This window comes from Bos mutus, chromosome 26, assembly GCF_027580195.1.
Source record: "Bos mutus isolate GX-2022 chromosome 26, NWIPB_WYAK_1.1, whole genome shotgun sequence".
Classification (NCBI taxonomy): Eukaryota; Metazoa; Chordata; class Mammalia; order Artiodactyla; family Bovidae; genus Bos; species Bos mutus.
In genome coordinates, this window is record NC_091642.1 from 41,412,110 (window position 1) to 41,432,219 (window position 20,110).

At 39.5% G+C, this 20,110-nt stretch overlaps 1 protein-coding gene across 8 annotated transcripts in view; it reads left to right on the forward strand.

Moving 5' to 3' along the window:
- Positions 1-20,110, forward strand: part of RNLS (renalase, FAD dependent amine oxidase) — a 318,654-nt gene that overhangs the window by 268,139 nt on the left and 30,405 nt on the right. The window contains exon 7 of one of the 8 annotated variants that reach the window (XM_005906569.2): positions 9,249-18,955. The exons of the other annotated variants lie outside the window; for them this stretch is intronic. Within the exon in view, the coding sequence (XP_005906631.1) occupies positions 9,249-9,401 (153 nt within the window). The 3' untranslated portion in view covers positions 9,402-18,955. Of the gene's footprint in view, positions 1-9,248; positions 18,956-20,110 lie in introns of those variants that run through there. 8 annotated transcript variants of the gene reach the window in all.

The following is a 20,110-nucleotide window of genomic DNA, read 5'->3' on the forward strand; positions in this document are numbered from 1 at the left end:
CTTGGCACTGAAGTATCTCTGCTTTGGACAAAGAGCGCATCGGACTCTCCTGGCTTAACGGGAAAAGAGGAAAAAAAAACAGTAAAGAATATTTAATTCTCTTATTTGTAATTACATGTTTACTCTGTAATCTTCTAATCCAGAATTGGTATATAGGATTCCTCTCGAGTGCCAAATTCAATTGACTGGTAGTGGCTGCCTGAAGCAATGAAGTGAGAAGGATGCTGAAGCCACTTCTGGGCTCAGTGGAGAAGAAATGCCACAGTTGATTAGTGATGTCTGTCAGGCAGTGCCGCACATGTGTCACCCCCATAATCTATGACACAGTTGAGGAAATTAGCCTACTAAGATGAACGGTCTGGGAAGACGACCAGGCTCAGTTTTAGAATCGGTACATTTACCTTTGTAAATGAACAAATTGATTCTGTGATAACCAGTGTCTGTCAGTTTCATCTGAGGCTGCTCATTTGGGTGAATTGGGAAATTGGAGAGTTTAAACTACCAGTGCTGAAGACCTTGGATGCTCTGGCACTGAGATGCTGCTTACCTGAAAAGGCTCTACTTAAAGGATCCTGCACTCAGTATCTTTGTACTTGTTATGCTTTTACTAACTAGTGGGTTTTCACCATACTGCTCCCCTTACCCTATTTACTATTTGCTGTATTTCCTCAGTTGTAAGATGCCGTCAAGGGGACAGGTAGGATGAAGTTTTCACACACGTGAACTTGGTTATTTTTAGTGGTCCAGCAGGGGGATGACCACTATAAACATGTAAACACACGTTTCCACTGACATCAGCATGAAATGTGTTAGTTGCTCAGTCTTACCCAATTCTTTGTGACCCCATGGACTGTGACCCGCCAGGCTCCATTATCCATGGGGATTCTCCAGGTAAGGATACTGGAGTGTGTTGCTATTTCTCCTTGAGGGGATCTTCCAGACCCAGGGATCGAACCCTGGTCTGCCCACATTGCAGGTGGATTCTTCACCATCTGAACCACTAGAGAAGGACCATTTGGGAAAAGAATATGTGTCTTGCTGATTACTTAAAAACTTTTCTTTCCCACTGAGAAAGTACAGTCAGAACTTGAAGAATAGGTGTCAAGCATCTTGGAGGAAAACCCCAGCCAGGACAATTTAGTGGACTGTTTACTCTTGTGAGAAATGCTGCATGACCAGCACTCGAGGCAGCCCAGAGGACTGACTGGGGGGAGGGGAAGAGCATGGACATTGACACCCTGAGTGAAAGAATTTTTTCACAAAAGTCCACTCTGATTATGAAGAAGTTTTGGGGAAAGCTAACCAATCTATTCCTTATCTTATTCCCTTTTTATATTTGCAAAAGATCTACATGTAGATAATTCTAAAAGAACTTCTCTAGTAAGTATAAAATAAAATTTTATTTCACGCTAACACCACTTTTAATTTTCTCATTCATATATCTAAAATATTGGTGCCTCTTCCAATTGACGGTATCTGAGAGATACTGTGGGCAGGAATCCCTTAGAAGAAATGGAGTAGCCATCATGGTCAACAAAAGAGTCCGAAAAGCAGTACTTGGATGCAATCTCAAAAACAACAGAATGATCTCTGTTTGTTTCCAAGGCAAACCATTCAATATCACGGTGATCCAAGCCTATGCCCCAACCAGTAATGCTGAAGAAGCTGAAGTTGAACGGTTCTATGAAGACCTACAAGACCTTTTAGAACTAACACCCAAAAAAGATGTCCTTTTCATTATAGGGGACTGGAATGCAAAAGTAGGAAGTCAAGAAATACCTGGAGTAACAGGCAAATTTGGCCTTGGAGTACAGAGTGAAGCAGGGCAAAGACTAATAGCGTTTTGCCAAGAGAACGCACTGGTCATAGCAAACACCCTCGTCCAACAACACAAGAGAAGACTTTACACATGAACATCACCAGATGGTCAACAACAAAATCAGATTGATTATATTCTTTGCAGCCAAAGATAGAGAACCTCTATCCAGTCAGCAAAAACAAGACGAGGAGCTGACTGTGGCTCAGATCATGAACTCCTTATTGCCAAATTCAGACTTAAATTGAAGAAAGTAGGGAAAACCAGTAGACCATTCAGGTATGACCTAAATCAAATCCCTTATGATTATACAGTGGAAGTGAGAAATAGATTTAAGGGCCTAGATCTGATAGATAGAGTGCCTGATGAACTATGGACGGAAGTTCATGACATTGTACAGGAGACAGGGATCAAAACTATCCCCATGGAAAAGAAATGCAAAAAACAAAATGGCTGTCTGGAGAGGCCTTACAAATAGCTGTGAAAAGAAGAGAAGGGAAAAGCAAAGGAGAAAAGGAAAGATATAAGTATCTGAATGCAGAGTTCCAAAGAATAGCAAGGAGCAATAAAAAAGCCTTCCTCAGTGATCAGTGCAAAGAAATAGAGGAAAACAACAGAATGGGAAACACTAGGGATCTCTTCAAGAAAATTAGAGATACCAAGGGAACATTTCATGCAAAGATGGGCTCGATAAAGGACAGAAATGGTATGGACCTAACAGAAGCAGAAGAGGTGGCAAGAATACACAGAAGAACTGTACAAAAAAGATCTTCACGACCCAGATAATCACGATGGTGTGATCACTGACCTAGAGCCAGACATCCTGGAATGTGAAGTCAAGTGGGCCTTAGAAAGCATCACTATGAACAAAGCTAGTGGAGGTGATGGAATTCCAGTGGAGCTATTTCAAATCCTGAAAGATGATGCTGTGAAAGTGCTGCACTCAATATGCCAGCAAATTTGGAAAACGCAGCAGCAGCCACAGGACTGGAAAAGGTCAGTTTTCATTCCAATCCCAAAGAAAGGCAATGCCAAAGAATGCTCAAACTACTGCACAATTGCACTCATCTCACATGCTAGTCAAGTAATGCTCAAAATTCTCCAAGCCAGGCTTCAGCAGTACGTGAACCATGAACTTCCTGATGTTCAAGCTGGTTTTAGAAAAGGCAGAGGAACAAGAGATCAAATTGCCAACATCCACTGGATCATCAAAAAAGCAAGAGAGTTCCAGAAAAGCATCTATTTCTGCTTTATTGACTGTGCCAAAGCCTTTGACTGTGTGGATCACAATAAACTGTGGAAAATTCTGAAAGAGATGGGAATACCAGACCACCTGATCTGCCTCTTGAGAAATCTGTATGCAGGTCAGGAAGCAACAGTTAGAACTGGACATGGAACAACAGACTGGTTCCAAATAGGAAAAGGAGTATGTCAAGGCTGTATATTGTCACCCTGCTTATTTAACTTCTATGCAGAGTACATCATGAGAAACGCTGGGCTGGAAGAAGCACAAGCTGGAATCAAGATTGCCAGGAGAAATATCAATAACCTCAGATATGCAGATGACACCACCCTTATGGCAGAAAGTGAAGGGAACTAAAAAGCCTCTTGATGAAAGTGAAAGTGGAGAGTGAAAAATTTGGCTTAAAGCTCAACATTCAGAAAACGAAGATCATGGCATCTGGTCCTATCACTTCATGGGAAATAGATGGGGGAACAGTGGAAATGGTGCCAGACTTTATTTTGGGGGCTCCAAAATCACTACAGATGATGATTGTAGCCATGAAATTAAAAGATGCTTACTCCTTGGAAGGAAAGTTATGACCAACCTAGATAGCCTATTCAAAAGCAGAGACATTACTTTGCCAACAAAGGTCCGTCTAGTCAAGGCTATGGTTTTTCCAGTGGTCATGTATGGATGTGAGAGTTGGACTGTGAAGAAAGCTGAGTGCTGAAGAATTGATGTTTTTGAACTGTGGTGTTGGAGAAGATTCTTGAGAGTCCCTTGGACTGAAAGCAAATCCAACCAGTCCATCCTAAAGGAGATCAGTCCTGGGTGTTCTTTGGAAGGACTGATGCTAAAGCTGAAATTCCAATACTTTGGCCCCCTCATGCAACGAGTTCACTCATTGGAAAAAACTCTGATGTCGGAGGGATTGGGGGCAGGAGGAGAAGCGGACAACAGAGGATGAGATGGCTGGATGGGATCACCGACTCAAAGGACGTGAGTTTGGGTAAACTCTGGGAGTTGGTGATGGACAGGGAGGCCTGGTGTGCTGCCATTCTTGGGGTCGCAAAGAGTCGGACATGACTGAGCGACTGAACTGAACTGAACTGAGCTGAACTAAGATTCAATGAAAAGCAGTATATTTACATCCATAATAAGCCCCAGCAGAGAACCTGATTTTTCATAGGTTGTCTAAGTTCTCTCAAGTTAGTTGCACCTCTAAGATTAGAGTTTCTGAGATCTTAATTCTTGTCTTGTTCACTTGAACATCATCTATTGTAGTATCTCATAAAGGTTGGTTTTAAGTTACCAAATGGGCTGAACTGCCAACTGAAACAGTCACCCTAAAATACAGCCTCTCTGTAGGCCAAACCAATGAGATCATTTTATTGGTAGATGTCTGACAGTCCAAGGACAAGCTTAGCTGTCAGCATAGATTTGGAAGAGAGAAGGTACATTATCACATGTGTCACTGAATTTTTTTTTGTTATTTGTCAACTATAATTTTTTGGAAATACCCATTAGCCTACTTGTCTGCCTCCCTCTTTCTTTTCATCTTTAATTTCATTCTCATACCCAAGGGACTTTTTGTGTGTGACTGTTCACAATTAGCAATCAATATAAAAAGAAAGTGTTATGTTAAATCATATAAAAATTCACAGTATTTTAACCATTTCTGAGCTACGGAATCAGCAAGTTTATGTAGTTTGCCATATGACATAGGAGACACTCACGGACAGCGGTTGACAGAGATGTTGCTCATTCCTGAGAGCCTTCTACACAATAGGTCTTCCATTTGAACTTCTGCCAGCTCTGTGGGGTTTTATGGAGCCGGTTCCATATGAAGACCTTCATTTGATCAACTACGTGTACAATATTCTGTCTTTCTTTACCAACTCAATGAACATTTATTGCACACTTACTATGGGCTAGGCACCACTTTCAGCCTTGGATACAAAGATGAGTGCATCACAGTCCCCACTTTGCAGAGCATGCAGTCTAAGACGGGAGACAGGCAAGGACGTAATTATAGTGCAAAATAGCAAGTCACATAATAGATACAAATAACATGCTGAAAAGGCACTTACCGTGCCTGGCAGAGCAAGAAGACCTCTGAGCAGGTGACATTTGTGCTAGTTCTTGAAGGATGAGCAATTTGGTTGGCAGAAAAGAGAGGGAACAATACAACATCACCAAGCAGAATGACTTGTTCAAAGTCACAGAAGCACAACAAAGAAGGATGTGCTTGAAGAACCTTAGTTTGAATGTAGATGGGACGCGAGGCAAAAGTGTGAGAAGCGCAAGAGGTGGGGCTTGGATGGAGGGAAGATTAGGTTATGCAGGGCCTTTCATGGTGGACGGGGGCTGAGAAGTTTGCATTCTATTCGGCAGGTAGAGAGGAGTCACAAGACACATATGGGTTTAAATCACTTGGATGTAAAACTGCTTTTTCTGCTTCAAATTCATATGTCCAGTCCAGTCATCACCTAATTGTAAAGAAACCTACATTAGTGACCCCAGAGCACCAGCTTCTGCGGTGTGAGTTCTTTCTGACCACCCCCCTGCCCCCGGGACACATGGAGCCCAAGCATCCTGGATTCCCAAGGGATTGTTTCAGCCCTGACATCTCTCTTAAACATAGTCATTGAGCTGTGGTTCCTCACTGTGGCTGGAAGCATAGCCAAAGACTGCATTACCGTGAGATTGTGGCTTTGACAGTTATGTGTTCCTCCACTGCAGGCCTCTCTGCTTCACTTGGGTGAAGGAGCTTGCAAGCACACCCTTCGTGTTTTCATATTTTCCTCATTGGGTAATTGCAAAATGGGCGAATCCACCTAAATGCAGCAAGATTGATTTCATCCCAACTGCAGACTGGCTAATCAGTGGCCTAGTTTTCCAGCCATGTGATCTGGCATCTGGCACTCACCACTCATCAAATGAAATTACACAGCACCGATAAATTACCCACTCTCTCCTGGGCAGAACTTTTTCCCTTAAGCTACCTCCTGCTTAACACTAGTGTAATGTTTAATAGTACCATGGTTTATCTGTACCAGGATGCCAGCTGGAATGTATGGAAACTTTACTAAGAATGGAGAATTTATATATATATATATATATATGTATGTGTGTGCATATAAATTATACATAGACACCTGCTTATGTATTAATATATATGTGAATATGTGTGAATGAATTGTCCTATTTATGTGAATTTTCCACATGACGATCACACATTTTTGTTTTACTTAGGCCTTTATGGAAATGTTTCTGGGGTGGGGTGGAGGGGAAATTCTGCCCTGTTTGAATGCTTCTTCACCTCCAGGCTTTCTGTTTTGGGGCAGGAAATAGTCTCTCTCTGAGTCTTAGCTGTCTCAGCTATAGAATGAGAATAGTAGTATCTACCTCCTAGGTTGATATGTGAATTAAGTAGGATGTGTGTGTAAGGCATTTGGTATGCAGAGAACATCCAAGAAATGCCAACAATTAACACTTTATGCCCATTAGCATTGGTCCTTAAATACTGAGGCCTTCATCAGCAGCAATAATAATTGCAGGAAAACTAATAACTGGCACCCTCAGGGACTATTAAGAGCCGGAAAGTTATTTGCCCTGCATTAAGTGACCACAGACTGCCAGGATTTTTCCCCAACCCTGTCTGGTTTTTTAGTGTTTCTATAGCATCCCTTGTTTTCAGACTGTGGATTGTCACATTTAAAATCAGTAGTATATATAGGACCCCCAGCAGCTTTCTTCCTCCCTTTGTGATTCACTGACAAATCAAATCATCCAACTTGCTAAAATTCCATCTAAAGCAGGATATTAAAAGCTCTGATGGAACACCCCAGTCTGTGCTTCAGTGTCTGCACTATGTACTATCTATTTTAGCCACTCAAAGACCTTTTCCGTCAATTTCAAGATTTATCGGCTATGGAGGACAAATAATGCGTGATCTCACAGGTGGAATCTAAAATAATCAAATGCATAGAAGCAGAGAGTAGAATGGTGATTGCCAGAGGCTGGTGGGAGGGGGAAATAAAGAGATGTTGGTTGAAGGGTACCAAGTTTCAGTTATGTATGATGGGTCAGTTCTAGGGATCTAACATACAGCTGCATGACTGTCCTTAATGTTTTGTTGTTTAGTCGCTCAGTCATGTCTGACTCTTTCATGACCCATGGACTGTAGCCTGTTAGGCTCCTCTGTCCACGGAATTCTTCAGGCAAGAATACTGGAGTGGGTTACAATTTTGATACTCTATTGTATACTTGAAATTTGCTAAGAGAACAATCTTATTAATTAGCTTGATTATGGTGATTATTTTGCAATGTATACATGTGTCATAACCTCAACTTGTACATCTTAAATATATATGTAATTTTTATATGCCAATTATACTTTAATAAAACCTGGGAGGGCATGAAAGAAACTATAATATAATAAATTAAAACTGTGACTTAATTTTTAAAAGATTATCTGCTATGTCTGTGATAGATGATATTGCTATCAAGTGACGTCAAGAAAAGTGAGAGGATACTTATATCATTTTACATTTGTATCTGAGTGATACTGGTCTTTAAAGGTCCATATCTTCAGTGATTCAAGAAGGAAATAATTGTACCACCTCCTTTTAAAGACAAAATATGGCATATAAATAAAAATATCTATGTAAAGTTTTTATGGTTTTAAAAAACTATAAAAACATTATGCTAACTCAACCTATCAAGAAGCAAAATCGGCTCCATAATCCAAATAGCATTTATCACATTGCTTGATTTTTTGGTGTGATTTTTAAACAAGTAAATTCTCATGGGTCTTATTCTGCTTCTCTTCATGAAAACACTGTATGAGAGAGACCAGAACCGCCATGTAGTCTATGCGAAATGCACCCCCTGAAGTTGTGCAGGAAAGTGGTCCCAAGAGAGACTGTCTTTATAATAGCTTTGAGTAATTTGGTTTTTTAGGGAGTTTTTGGTGCTTCAGTAGCCAAACCATCAGTATCCAAGATAAATACATTAATCGCCCACTCATTCCCCTCACTGTGAATGTTTGTTAGCAACATACGTTCTAATTTAGAGAATAATTTTTCCAATAATTCTATGCCTTTTTCATCATTTCAAATATTCTAAACTTGGTTCTACAAAATAAGTCCTAGACCTCAACTGATTCCCCCTTTTGGCGCATAAGCAACACTACCTTCTTTGCTGTCGTTGTTTACTTGCTAAATCGTGTCCTCCTCTTTGCAACCCCATGGACTAGATTTTTTGTGACCCCCAGGACTGTAGCCCACCAGGTTACTCTGTCCATGGGATTTCCCAAGAAAAAAAAACGGGAGTGGGCTGCTGTTTCCTTCTTGAGGGGGTCTTCCTGACCCCAAGGTTGAACCTGGGTCTCCTGTGTTACAGGCAGATTCTTTACCACTGAGCCACCTGAGAAGCCCAAGCAGACTTTATTTGAAACAAAGTATTCCTCTTATCTTACCTCTCAGCTATGTTCCTTCTTCTAGTCAGTCTCCTCCCCCAGCACACATGTGCGCGCACTCACACACACACACACACACACACACATTGGCTGTGGTACATTTACACATCTTACTCCTTCCCTTTGGAAAGCCTTATACCTGCTTCCTTCCCTGGCAAATTTTGATGTTTCCATTAGACCTCAAGTGAAATGACCAGTCACACCCTATTGAAACGTTCTCTGTCCAGTATGCTGGCCTCCTCCCATGCATTTTAATAGCGCCTTGCCCTTCTCTCTGTCTTAGTCCTTAGACACTTACATGCCAGCAGTTGTGCTGAACTGGAAACTCCTTAAGGATGTGACCCTTTAAATCTCTTTTGTATTCACCTTGTCTGGCATGTAGCAGGTTCTCAATACTTGGTGAATGATTTCATGAATTTCATTTCCCCCTAATGAAAAACTTCACTGTACTTCCAACCGATTTAGCAGATCGTGACCTATTAAGTTTGAAGTTCAATACACTTCTGATTATCTTATCAAATGACTGAAAATGTGAACGTTTAAGAATTTCGGTGTAAACACTTGGGCAAGGGGAAAAGTTCAGGGGTCTTAACCTAGTTTTCCTTGCTCTTTATAAAACATCTTGATTTCTTCAGGTAGAGAAGCTTCTCCAGCTGGGCATTGACATGACAGCACAACAGAGCACTGAATGTCAATTGAATTTTTCTTCTTTTTAATATTTTCAGGTTACAAATGCTGCTGCCAACTCTCTTGGTCAAATGACTCTTCACCTCCAGCCTCTTCTTGTGTGTGGGGGGGATGGATTTACTCAGTCCAACTTTGACGGCTGCATCACTTCTGCTTTATGTGTTCTGGAAGCTTTAAAGAATCATATTTAGTACTGCCTGTATTCTTATTTTTCACATGTGCTTTGGGGTTCTTGTTTTCACAGTTTTCTGTCATTGATTATTTTGTTTTCTCTTTTGTTGAGAGAAATTACTGAAAAATTGTTCTTTACTGATTATTATTTTTCACATGGAGTATAAAATCAATTTGATAATTTCAGTACTTACAACTCCTACAAGAAGGAAAAATCCCTTGTACTTTATACTTTTTTCCACTTTTCTGAGTTGCCATGTCTACCCACTCCTTGTTGGAGGCAAAGTCGTGCTTAAGAAAAAACAAATAGCTCTCCCCCCAAATTCTGTCAAATCCAAGTAACAGTTCATGTCCACAGACCTTTGTTGTCCTTTTGAAAATTTCAGTCCCAAATAAAGAATAATCTTTATAAAGACATCGTGATAAATCTTCAAGTATATCCTTGGTTTGATATTTTTTGCAAATTGCTGAACTACAAGATTTCTCCAAACTGTGGAAACAAAGGGTAATTTTTGTTTCTCGTTTCTCTTCCAAGTTATTAAATGCTCCTGAATTGTAGGTCACATATGTCATCATCTCTAAGAACGCAGTTTGGAGGGCAACTTGACTGACAAAGAAATGTCTCTTCAAATTTTCAGAAAATAACCAGATTCAACTTGACTTTCCAAGTCACACAGTACGTTTTAACCTTAAAAAATCCAGCCTTAATGGGAAAGATAAAAATTAAATAGAAGCTGAGAGAAATCATATTGATCTTTACCTTGTGCTATCTCCTGTGGCTAGTGCTCTTTCTTTTATGCCCTCTCCAGTGTGTGCTGCGGCATTTAGACTGTGTCAAGTTTAATGAATTTAATACAAAAAAATTTTACTGAACCAGAAAATAGATGCACTTAAAATAGTTCAATATTTGCCAACTTAGCGGTTCAGCATATCACCCACACGCATCGGTGACAACCCATGACTTGCTGGCTCGAGAGAAATTGATCCCCAGCCTTCTGAACAAGCTACTTGTTGCTAATTTAGAAAGCAAACTGGCGAGTTCCATTTTGTCATTTTGAAAGGAAAGAAATCGTCACAGCCTCTCAGATCATTGCAGTCTCTCAAACTAAGAAAAGTTCCACAAAAGACCCCTTAGCTTGGTAGTATTTAAAATCTCACACTGACATGCCCACTATCAGGCATTCACATACACAGGCATGGGCAGAACTTGTTTATGAAACTACAAAGTGGATTTTTTCTATGGAATGTTCTTATACATCTCCTACTTGCAATCAATTGATGGAAAACTGAAATGCCTACATGTGGTTAATGTCACTAATTTTTGATAATATAGAAAGGAAAAGGGAAATTAATGTGATCTCTTTTATGATACAGGGAAAAATATTGAGATTTCTTTCATCATTTTGGCCTATATTTGATGAACATTTGTCTTTATTTTGGTTATACCCTTAAAATACAGTAGCAAATATATTGAATATATTAACTATTTTGTTTTTAACTAATATACTTCTGGAGCCATCTGACTGAAAGCATCCTAAAGCTTTAAAGCAATGTTATATTTGTTTCATGAGTGTTTATATTCCAAAGAAGAAAAAATTATTTATAAAGGTGGGATGTGTTGCTTAGAGAAAGTATGCTAAGCCATTACGGATGAGTTATTTTTTATTTAAAATATTTTTTAATGTGAACCATTTTTGAAAGTCTTTATTGAATTTGTCGTGATATTCTTTCTGCTTTGTGTTTTGGCCATGTGGCATGTGGGATCTTAGCCCTCTGATCAGGGATCGAACCCACACCCCCTGCATTGGAAGGCGAAGTCTTAACCACTGGACCACCAGAGAATCCCACTGATGAGTTTTAATATCTGTTCATTCTAAATGTGTTTCCCTAGTAATTGTGTATCTGCTTAGAAAATACTGTAGCAATATGAGAAAAGATATACAACCCTGCTTAGTATGTAGGTCATTGTTACTTTGCTGAAACTCATTTTAAACATTTGAAAACTCATTTTACATTTTGATCCATCTCTGATAGAAACAGACCAATTCCCTGATGCTCAAATAAGGAAAGAAAATGTATCAAAAGCTTATGTTCTCTATCTTCATTTACCCCTTCCTCTTTAGAAATTGAAATAGATATGGGACTGTCTGCGCTAGAAGCCGTCCCAGAGGCCATAAATTCAGAGGCCGGAGATTCAGATGGCCAGGATGCCCTAAAGACCCAGGGCAAAGGTAGCCAAGTCCCCTGAGAAATACGGGTCAGTACCTTTTGGAAAAGGGTGTATGTATGTGTGTCGGCTCCCACAGGGCCACACAGCACCACAGTACTTCCAAACAAGAACTTTTATTAATCAAACACAGTCAAGGAAATCTGCTCTGTTTTGAAAGGAGCATATTCAAGTGAGGAACGGCTGGAGCAGTAGGGTGATTTAATACTTGTTCGCTGATAAATATAGCCTTAGCTGGAATAAAACCATACGATGCAGGGCTGAAAAGCTTAATTACTAAACTGTCTATGCACGTCTTGCTCAGGCAGCGAGGGTGACAAATTATAGCAGTCGAGTAGTATATTTCACCTTTGGCATTTCTGAAGGGGAGAAGTATGTCTAAAAACATCAAGTAAGCAGTAATAATCCCAGACCAGATATTACTGAGGGAAAAAAAAAGACATATTATTGAGTCACCAAGTCTTCTGTGCAAAATGCCATCAACCCCACCCCTCCGCCTACTTGGTACCTTGTTAAGTAAAAAGAACAAGGTCAATTTTACATTTATCTGGTATTTTATTCTCATCCAAGTATATGTGCGTATGTATGTGTATGTGCTACGCTCAGTCGCTCAGTTGGGTCCAACTCTTTTGTGACCCCATGGACTGTAGTCCACCAGGCTTCTCTGTCCATGGGATTTCCCAAGCAAGAATACCAGAGTGGGTTGCCATTTCCTACTCCAAGGGAATCTTCCCGACCCAGGGATAGAGCCCACATTTTTTTGCATCTCCTGCATTGGCAGATGGATTCTTTACCACTGAGCCACCTGGGAAGCACAATATATATAAATTCTGGCATTACTTTTGAAAACTCAGATATTGATTCTCCCATCAACTTGAATAAAAAAGCATCACTGACTGCTTTATATTTTAGAAAAAAAGATTATATATATCTAAAACATATATATGTATATTTCAAGTGTATCTGTATATATATGTATTTTTTCCATCCTCCTAATATCTTGTAAAATAAACAGAGCAGGGAATTATTATTCACATTTGACAAACGAGGAGACGGAGGCACAGAGCTTGGCCAAACAAGATCGCATCATGAAATGCAGGTCAAGAACCCGGGCCTCCCGTGACCCATTTCCATTACGTGGCACCGTGCTGCTGCCAGATGCACACGGTAATTAAAGCTGAACCGAAATATTGGTTGGAGGTGCAGTCAGCACCATGTGGTCCCCTTACTGACGTTTCATTTCAGAGAGCTAACACTAATCCTGATGTGGTGTACACAGGAGTCTAATACGGAATATAGTCTCTGTAGGTACTGACGAAATGATTTATATTCTGTTATTTTCATTTGCTGGTTTATTTCCTTCTTTGGGGGGCACTTGCTGTGAGAAATGGTTGCATCCTAATGACACTGAATTTCAGCCCAGCAGTAGCTGGTTAGCAAACAGGCTCCCTCTGCATCCAGCCTTTCCTTCTGTACTCCTCTTTGTCTCTCCATTCCCTTTGTTTCATTCTGTCCTCTATCGGTTTCTACCATCACTTTCTCCCCTCCCATTTTTTTTCCCTCCCGCTTCTTACTCTGTGTCCAATTCTCCATTCTTAGAAATCTGGAATATAAATACAACCACATTATGCTTCATAGCATTTGTAATTTTTTTGCTTTAATCTCTTTTTTCTACAATTCAAAGCAGTCAATCCTGCTTTTTAATCAAGTTGACAGGATAGTCATTATCTTGATTTTTCCAAAGTAATGCCAGAATTTAAAACTATCTGTAGCTTTCAAGGATCTCAGTGCTAATAACCTAAAATATGGTACCAGGCTCTGTGGTGGACATAATGGAATATAATTAGCCATCTCCACCTAAGATGCTAGTTAGGGAAAGACGAGTCCATAGAGTGGAAGGCAGTAATCACAGACAGTAGATAAGATACTGGGAATCCTAAGAGAAAGAACCATGTTTCCTCTCCAGAGAGAGGGTCTCCAAACAGAAGCAGGGATCCATCAGGAAAATAATTCTGGCAAAATCCCTCTGTACCACACCATAACTGGGCAGCCCTGGCTGCCTTTAGGAATCCAAACTGTGTATCAGAGTGGTCGGGAAAGTGAGTACTTTCTGTGGAGAAGGCTCAGTAAAACACAGAACGTGGTCTCTGGGAAAAGGAAGGAGCCTCAGCCAATCTCAGACTAGCTGGTGCAGGACTGAGTTGCTGTATCCACTCTGGAATGTCCTTGTGTTTCAGCCAATATCATCTGGCCAGGTAAGCCAGGAATGGTTGAAATGGTACTATGTCCTGTGTTTTCTTCTCAACAGACAGAAATTATAGTCCGCTTAAGAGTTCACAGCAGAATCTATCAAATGTGCCTGCTAAGGAGAAAGAATTTCCAAAGAATGTGTTAACTGAAAGGCACGTTAGAATCATCCTGGAATGTCTAAGTTTAGAGGGCCTTGGAGACCGTTTAGACCAGTTCTTAGCCATCTTGGATTTTGAACCTACTTGAGAAGCCTGGGAAAGCTATGAGATTTTCTCCCAATAACAACAAAAACAAGGATGCATATGTGCAAATAGAATTTGCATACTATTTTAGAGCCTACTGGCTCTCTGCTTGTTTTTGTAAATAAAGTTTTATTGGAATACAGCCTTGCCCGCTTGTTTATGTATCATCTGTGGCTGTTTTTGCATTACAACAGTAGAGAGGGATGTTTGCCATAGAAACCATATAGCCTACAAAGTCTAAAATGGTTACTATCTGGAATTTTAAGAAAGATATGTGCTGACTCCTGTTTTTTAGGAGGTTACAAACCCTCAAAAATCTATTTTTAAACACTGAAGGGGGAGCTCCATGGACCTCAGATTAATAACCTCTAAATCTGCATCCTATCAATTTATGTAAATATAGGCTTATCTTAGATGTAAACATTTGGTCCACTACTCCTTGATCCCATGCCCCATCGTAAATCCTTTAAAGCAAGCAGTACTATTTTGCACATATCCCCTGGAGTTAAATAGATCTGTTTTAATCCAGACTTTTGCTCCTCATTCTGTGACCTTGCAGTTAAACAGCTACACAGCCCCTTCATCGTTGAAAACTGAGTTAATGGTAGCTGCCTCGTAAGATTGTTATAAGGCTTAAAGATACATAAAACCTTAACAAAGTGCTGGACGCATAGTAAGTGCTCAATAAATAATAGCAATGATGATGATGATGATAAAGGGAATAAGAGTAAGGAAGAAAATGTAAGCAGATCGTGTGCCTCAGAGACCCCTGCAAAGGGCAGTTTCCTCTGCATTTATGTAGGACACTTAGGAGAGTTGATGGTAAGAGTTTGTTCACTGACTAAATGCTGATAAAACTCAGAAGCTTAACAGCTCTAGAATCTCAAAACCTTCATGAAACAGAACAGTAGGGTCTGCCTGAGACCAGGTGGGGGCCACTTTCTCTTTTCCTGTCATAGCTAATAAGTATATGCTTGGGGAAAAGGGTTTGCTCTAACATGGTCCTTGGAAAAAAACCAGGATAGGTCATGACCAGGAGTAGGGATAATGTAAAATAGAAGTGTTCTGTGCAGTGAATGGTGTCTTCTTAGCAAGTATGTGTGCTGAATGCAAAGAATTGCATGCTTGGATTGGATTCTGCTGAAGATTATTTACTTAATCTCTGAAATGCTGTGAAAACTGGGAGTGAGTAATTTCACATTCTTGACATGTTTGGCTAAATATGCAGATTCATTTCCTGTCCCTGGCCTTCACTTTAAAAAGCTCAACTCCTGGTAAATTCTGTGATATCCTAAACTTACCACTTTCTAGATGTGTAATCTTGGACCAGTTTCTTATATCTTTGAGCCTCAGGAGATTCATCTATAAAATGGGGACACTAATTTTTCCTGCCTTAAGGTTAGGGGTTATTTGAGTGTCTTAGAACATAATATGTAAAGTGTTTAGCACTGTGCTCTGCACATAGAAAATGATAAATGTTAGCTGTTACTGTGAATCTTACTATTAGTGAAGTGGGATTTAGGAAAATAATCTGTCTCATAAGCATCCCACCATCTACAGGTAGCTTTAAACCTAGCTAGGCAGCCACTTTATTACCTGTAAAACTCACTGGGGCCTGTATTCAAATGCCACCATAAGTTTGGCTTCATTTAAACTAAATTTTTGTCAGAAATTCTTATTGACTCTTGAGTGAATGAGTGAATAACTGCCTTATGGCTTGTTGCTGTGCTCCTAATGTGCTTGCACAGCACACTGTTTATCCCCAGCCAGTCTAGTCTCCCCACGCTTGTGATACCAATCACACGTGTACTAACTGGTTCAGTATCTACTTGCCACCAAAACTGGCAAGATCAGCACCATCAGGGCCTGGCACATAGGAGGTACTCAGTAAACAGATGTTGAAGAAGTATCAAAGAAAATCACTGCTGATACAGAATCATCCCATAGAAGAAAAATGTACCAACCTTATCTTCAGTGTGCTGGTGCTCAAACGCTCAGTCGTGTATGACTCTATGCGACCCCATGCACTGTAGCCCACCAGGCTCCTCTGGCCATGGGCTTCCCCCAGCAAGAATACTGGAGTGGGGTACCATTTCCTCCTCAGGGGATCTTCCCGATCAAACCCACGTCTCTGTATCTCCTGTATTAGCAGGCAGATTCTTTACCACTAGTATCACCTGGGAAGCCTCATCTTCGGTAGAGAAGATAATTACAAAAGTACCTACGTTCTCCCTACTTCAGAAAATCCCTGCTTTATGCTCCCTCTCACTTTGGGAAGTCCTTATTTGGAGGCGGGGGAATATGGGAGAGCTGCTCTATGTTTGAAACTGCCTAATAAACACTTGTATTTCACTTTTCATTTTGCCTAATATATAAAGGTTTCTGCCTCTGAAGCCAACATTTGAGCAAAGAAACGCACCAGACTAAAGAAGCCTGATGAGCCTGTTTTATGTTTCTTATGAGAAACTGAAGTCATACATATTGAAAATTATTAAAATTAGACAATTGAATTAGCCAAAGAGGGGAATTAACGGAATTTCAATTTAAATAATTATTAACTAGAAATTCATTTTTGGATCAATTTCTGCATTTTTACCTTTCCAAAATACTTGGTTCACTTCTTTTTTCTTTTCAGTGCCTCTGGTGCACATGGCATATTAAAGTCGGATGAATCTTGCAAAGCCTTTGAATCAGGGTTTCTTTAGAACGTAGTAAACTCTATTAGTACTCTAGTACTCTATAAAGGACTTCCCTGGCGGCTCAGACGGTAAAGCATCTGTCTACAATGCGGGAGACCGGGGTTCGATCCTTGAGTCGGGAAGATCTGCTGGAGAAGGAAATGGCAATCCACTGCAGTACTATTGCCTGGAAAATCCCATGAACAGAGGAGCCTGGCAGGCTACAGTCCATTGGGTCGCAAAGAGTCGGACACGACCGAGTGACTTCATTTTTTATTTTAAACTCTACTGGGAGAGGTTTGTGTGTGTGTGCATTTTATTTACTTTGGAATTCCCCAGTCCCCAGCAGTGTTTGTCACAAATTGAGTGACTAATTCAAGAAATTTAGACCATCAGATTTTAGGAAGCTACATTATATAATTAGAAGATGTAGCAAAAGAAAAGATCTTTCAAGTCCAAAAAGATACCAACAAGTGAAAATGAAAAAGCTTTTGAGTCTTACTTATGTAAGTTCCAAAGATAAGAATCATGTCTGACTTATCTAAAATATATCCCCCAAACCTAGCACAGAGTGGCTCACATAGTAGACCCTGAATAATTTTTTATTGAATGGTTAAGTGATTGAAAAAAGGAAAGCTTATGTGAAAATGAGCATTAGATTCTAAAAAACCCAAGAGAAAAAATCCTAGAAATATATTATTTAAAATGAGCCGTCTCTGGGTAGCTGGTGTGCTTGTGTATACACATGTGCTAAAGTGAGGAGGGGAGGGATGCTTTTCCTATGCAAACTATCAGCGTAGCTTCTGTGGCAGTGTGTTCTGCACTGTGGTTTATCATCTACCAACAATGTGTACTCAGGGTTTATTGGAGCACATTTATATTTCTTGGTATTCTCTTTATTAGAATTGATTTAAAGGTGACAAGATTTAGATCTAGTGTAGGATCCACTTCTACAAGTCACCAACTTCAAACTCACATAGTATGTTTTAGCCATTAAAATAAACCATGTTTATTTACTTTTTGGAAAACAACCTATTTGCTGCAAACCAAAAGATTGTCCCAAAAAAAGTGTAATACAGAGGTCATTGTGGAGAAAACAAAAACTGGCAAGTGTCACTTCATTGAGAGAAGTATATTATCCAGAGTGAACAGTACTGTGACAAATAAGCTCTGTATTAGAGGAAAGAGCTGAAAGAATGTGTCTATAAACAGGAAATCTGTTCATTTAATAAACCATAATAATAATAATAACCTTATAATCATTTCAATAAATGCTAAATATTGTCATAAAATTAGCATATATAACTGATATAATCAATAACATATATAACCAATGGTAAACTCATAAGAGGGGGAAGCTATCTTAGAAGGATAAAGATTATTTTGAAACTATAACAGATATCACAATTAAGAACCAATTGCTAGAATTATCTACATTAAATTGGGAAGACATAAAAGGTCCTTGCATCAATGTTTTGAAATTTCTAGGGAATGCATTAAGGCATGGAACATATTTAAGAGACGTGAACACTAGAAAAGAAAGGTGAAATGATTACTAATTTCTGTCAATATGATTATACATCTTAGAAAACTCAGATGAACTAACTTTTCAAATTAGTAAGACACTTCTAGTCACTAGAAGTGTATTGAGTATTGAGTATTCTAAACACTCAAAGACCAATAATTTTTCTATATGTTAATAATGCAAATATATCATATTCTTTATTAACAAACAACATAGAATACAAAAACATATCTCCAGGAAAATATATCTAGAATTTATATAGGGAAATATTTTTTAAATCTTAATATATTTTTTAAAAATTGAATAAGTAGAAATATATACCATGTCCCTGTAGGAGAATACTGAATATAATGAATTTTTCCATTTTCCTCTAATTATTCTATAGATTAAACATAATCACAATGGGATTTTGTTAATATGAAACAATAAATCTAGAATTCATCTGGAAAAAATTAATAGATGAAAGTAAGTAATAAGTTTATGAGCAAGCAGGCCATAAATATTGAACTTATCAGCTATTAAGATAGTGGAGAAGGAAATGGCAACCCACTCCAGTATTCTTGCCTGGAGAATCCCATGGACTGAAGAGCCTGGTAGGCTACAGTCTACAGGAGTCGAAAAGAGTCAGACACGACTGAGCTTTTCATGCTGCTGCTGCTGCTGCTAAGTCGCTGCAGTCGTGTCCGACTCTGTGCAACCCCATAGACAGCAGCCCACCAGGCTCCCCCGTCCCTTCTCCAAAGCATGAAAGTGAAAAGTGAAAGTGAAGTCACTCAGTCCTGTCCGACTCTTCGTGACCCCATGGACTGCAGCCTACCAGGCTCCTCCCTCAATGGGATTTTCCAGGCAAGAGTACTGGAGTGGGGTGCCATTGCCTTCTCTGAAGATATATTATAGAATTAGGTAAATAAGACAATTCACTAATGATCCTAGAATTGACATAAATAAATGGAAATAATGGCTATAAACGCACTTAACGTAGTAAAGGAAACATTACAAAGCTATTGAAAAAGGAAGACACATGCTACAACATGGATGAACCTTGAAGATGTCATGCTAACTGAAATAAGCCAGTCACAAAAGGACAAATAGTGTATGATTCCACTTACATAATGTTCCTAGAGTAGTCACATTCACAGAGACGGAAAGTAGTATAGTAGTTGCCAGGGGCTGGAGGAAATGGGGAATGGGGTGTTAGTGTTTAATGGTACAGATGAAAAAGTTCTGAAGATGGATGGTGACGATGGTTGCAGGATAATGTGAACATACTTAATGCCACAGAACTGTACACTTGAAAATGGTAAATTTTATGTTGTGTATATTTTACCACAATTTTTAAAGAAGAAAAAGAAGTTGATATTTCTTACATTTAAAAAAATGAGTAGGAGAGCATTTACAAACCTATAAGAGAAGCATGAGGCCCCTTATCTCCAGCAGAAAAATAGATCGTGTCTATTCTTCCCCCCTTAACATCCTATTTAACAGAAAAGGCCAAAAAATGGGAGAAAATACACACACGTATGAACATTTTTCACTTGGTAAGTAATCAAAATACAAACCTATGTATATGTATATACATATATATGGGCTTCTCTGGTGGTTCAGACGATAAAGAAACTGCCTGCAATGCTGGAGACCTGGGTTTGATCTCTGGGTCAGGAAGATCCCCTGGAGAAAGACATGGCAACCTGCTCCGGTATTCTTGCCTGAAGAATCCCATGGACAGAGGAGCCTGGTGGGCTACAGTCCATGGGGTCACAAAGAGTCAGACATGACTGAAGCAACTTAGCATGCACATATACATATA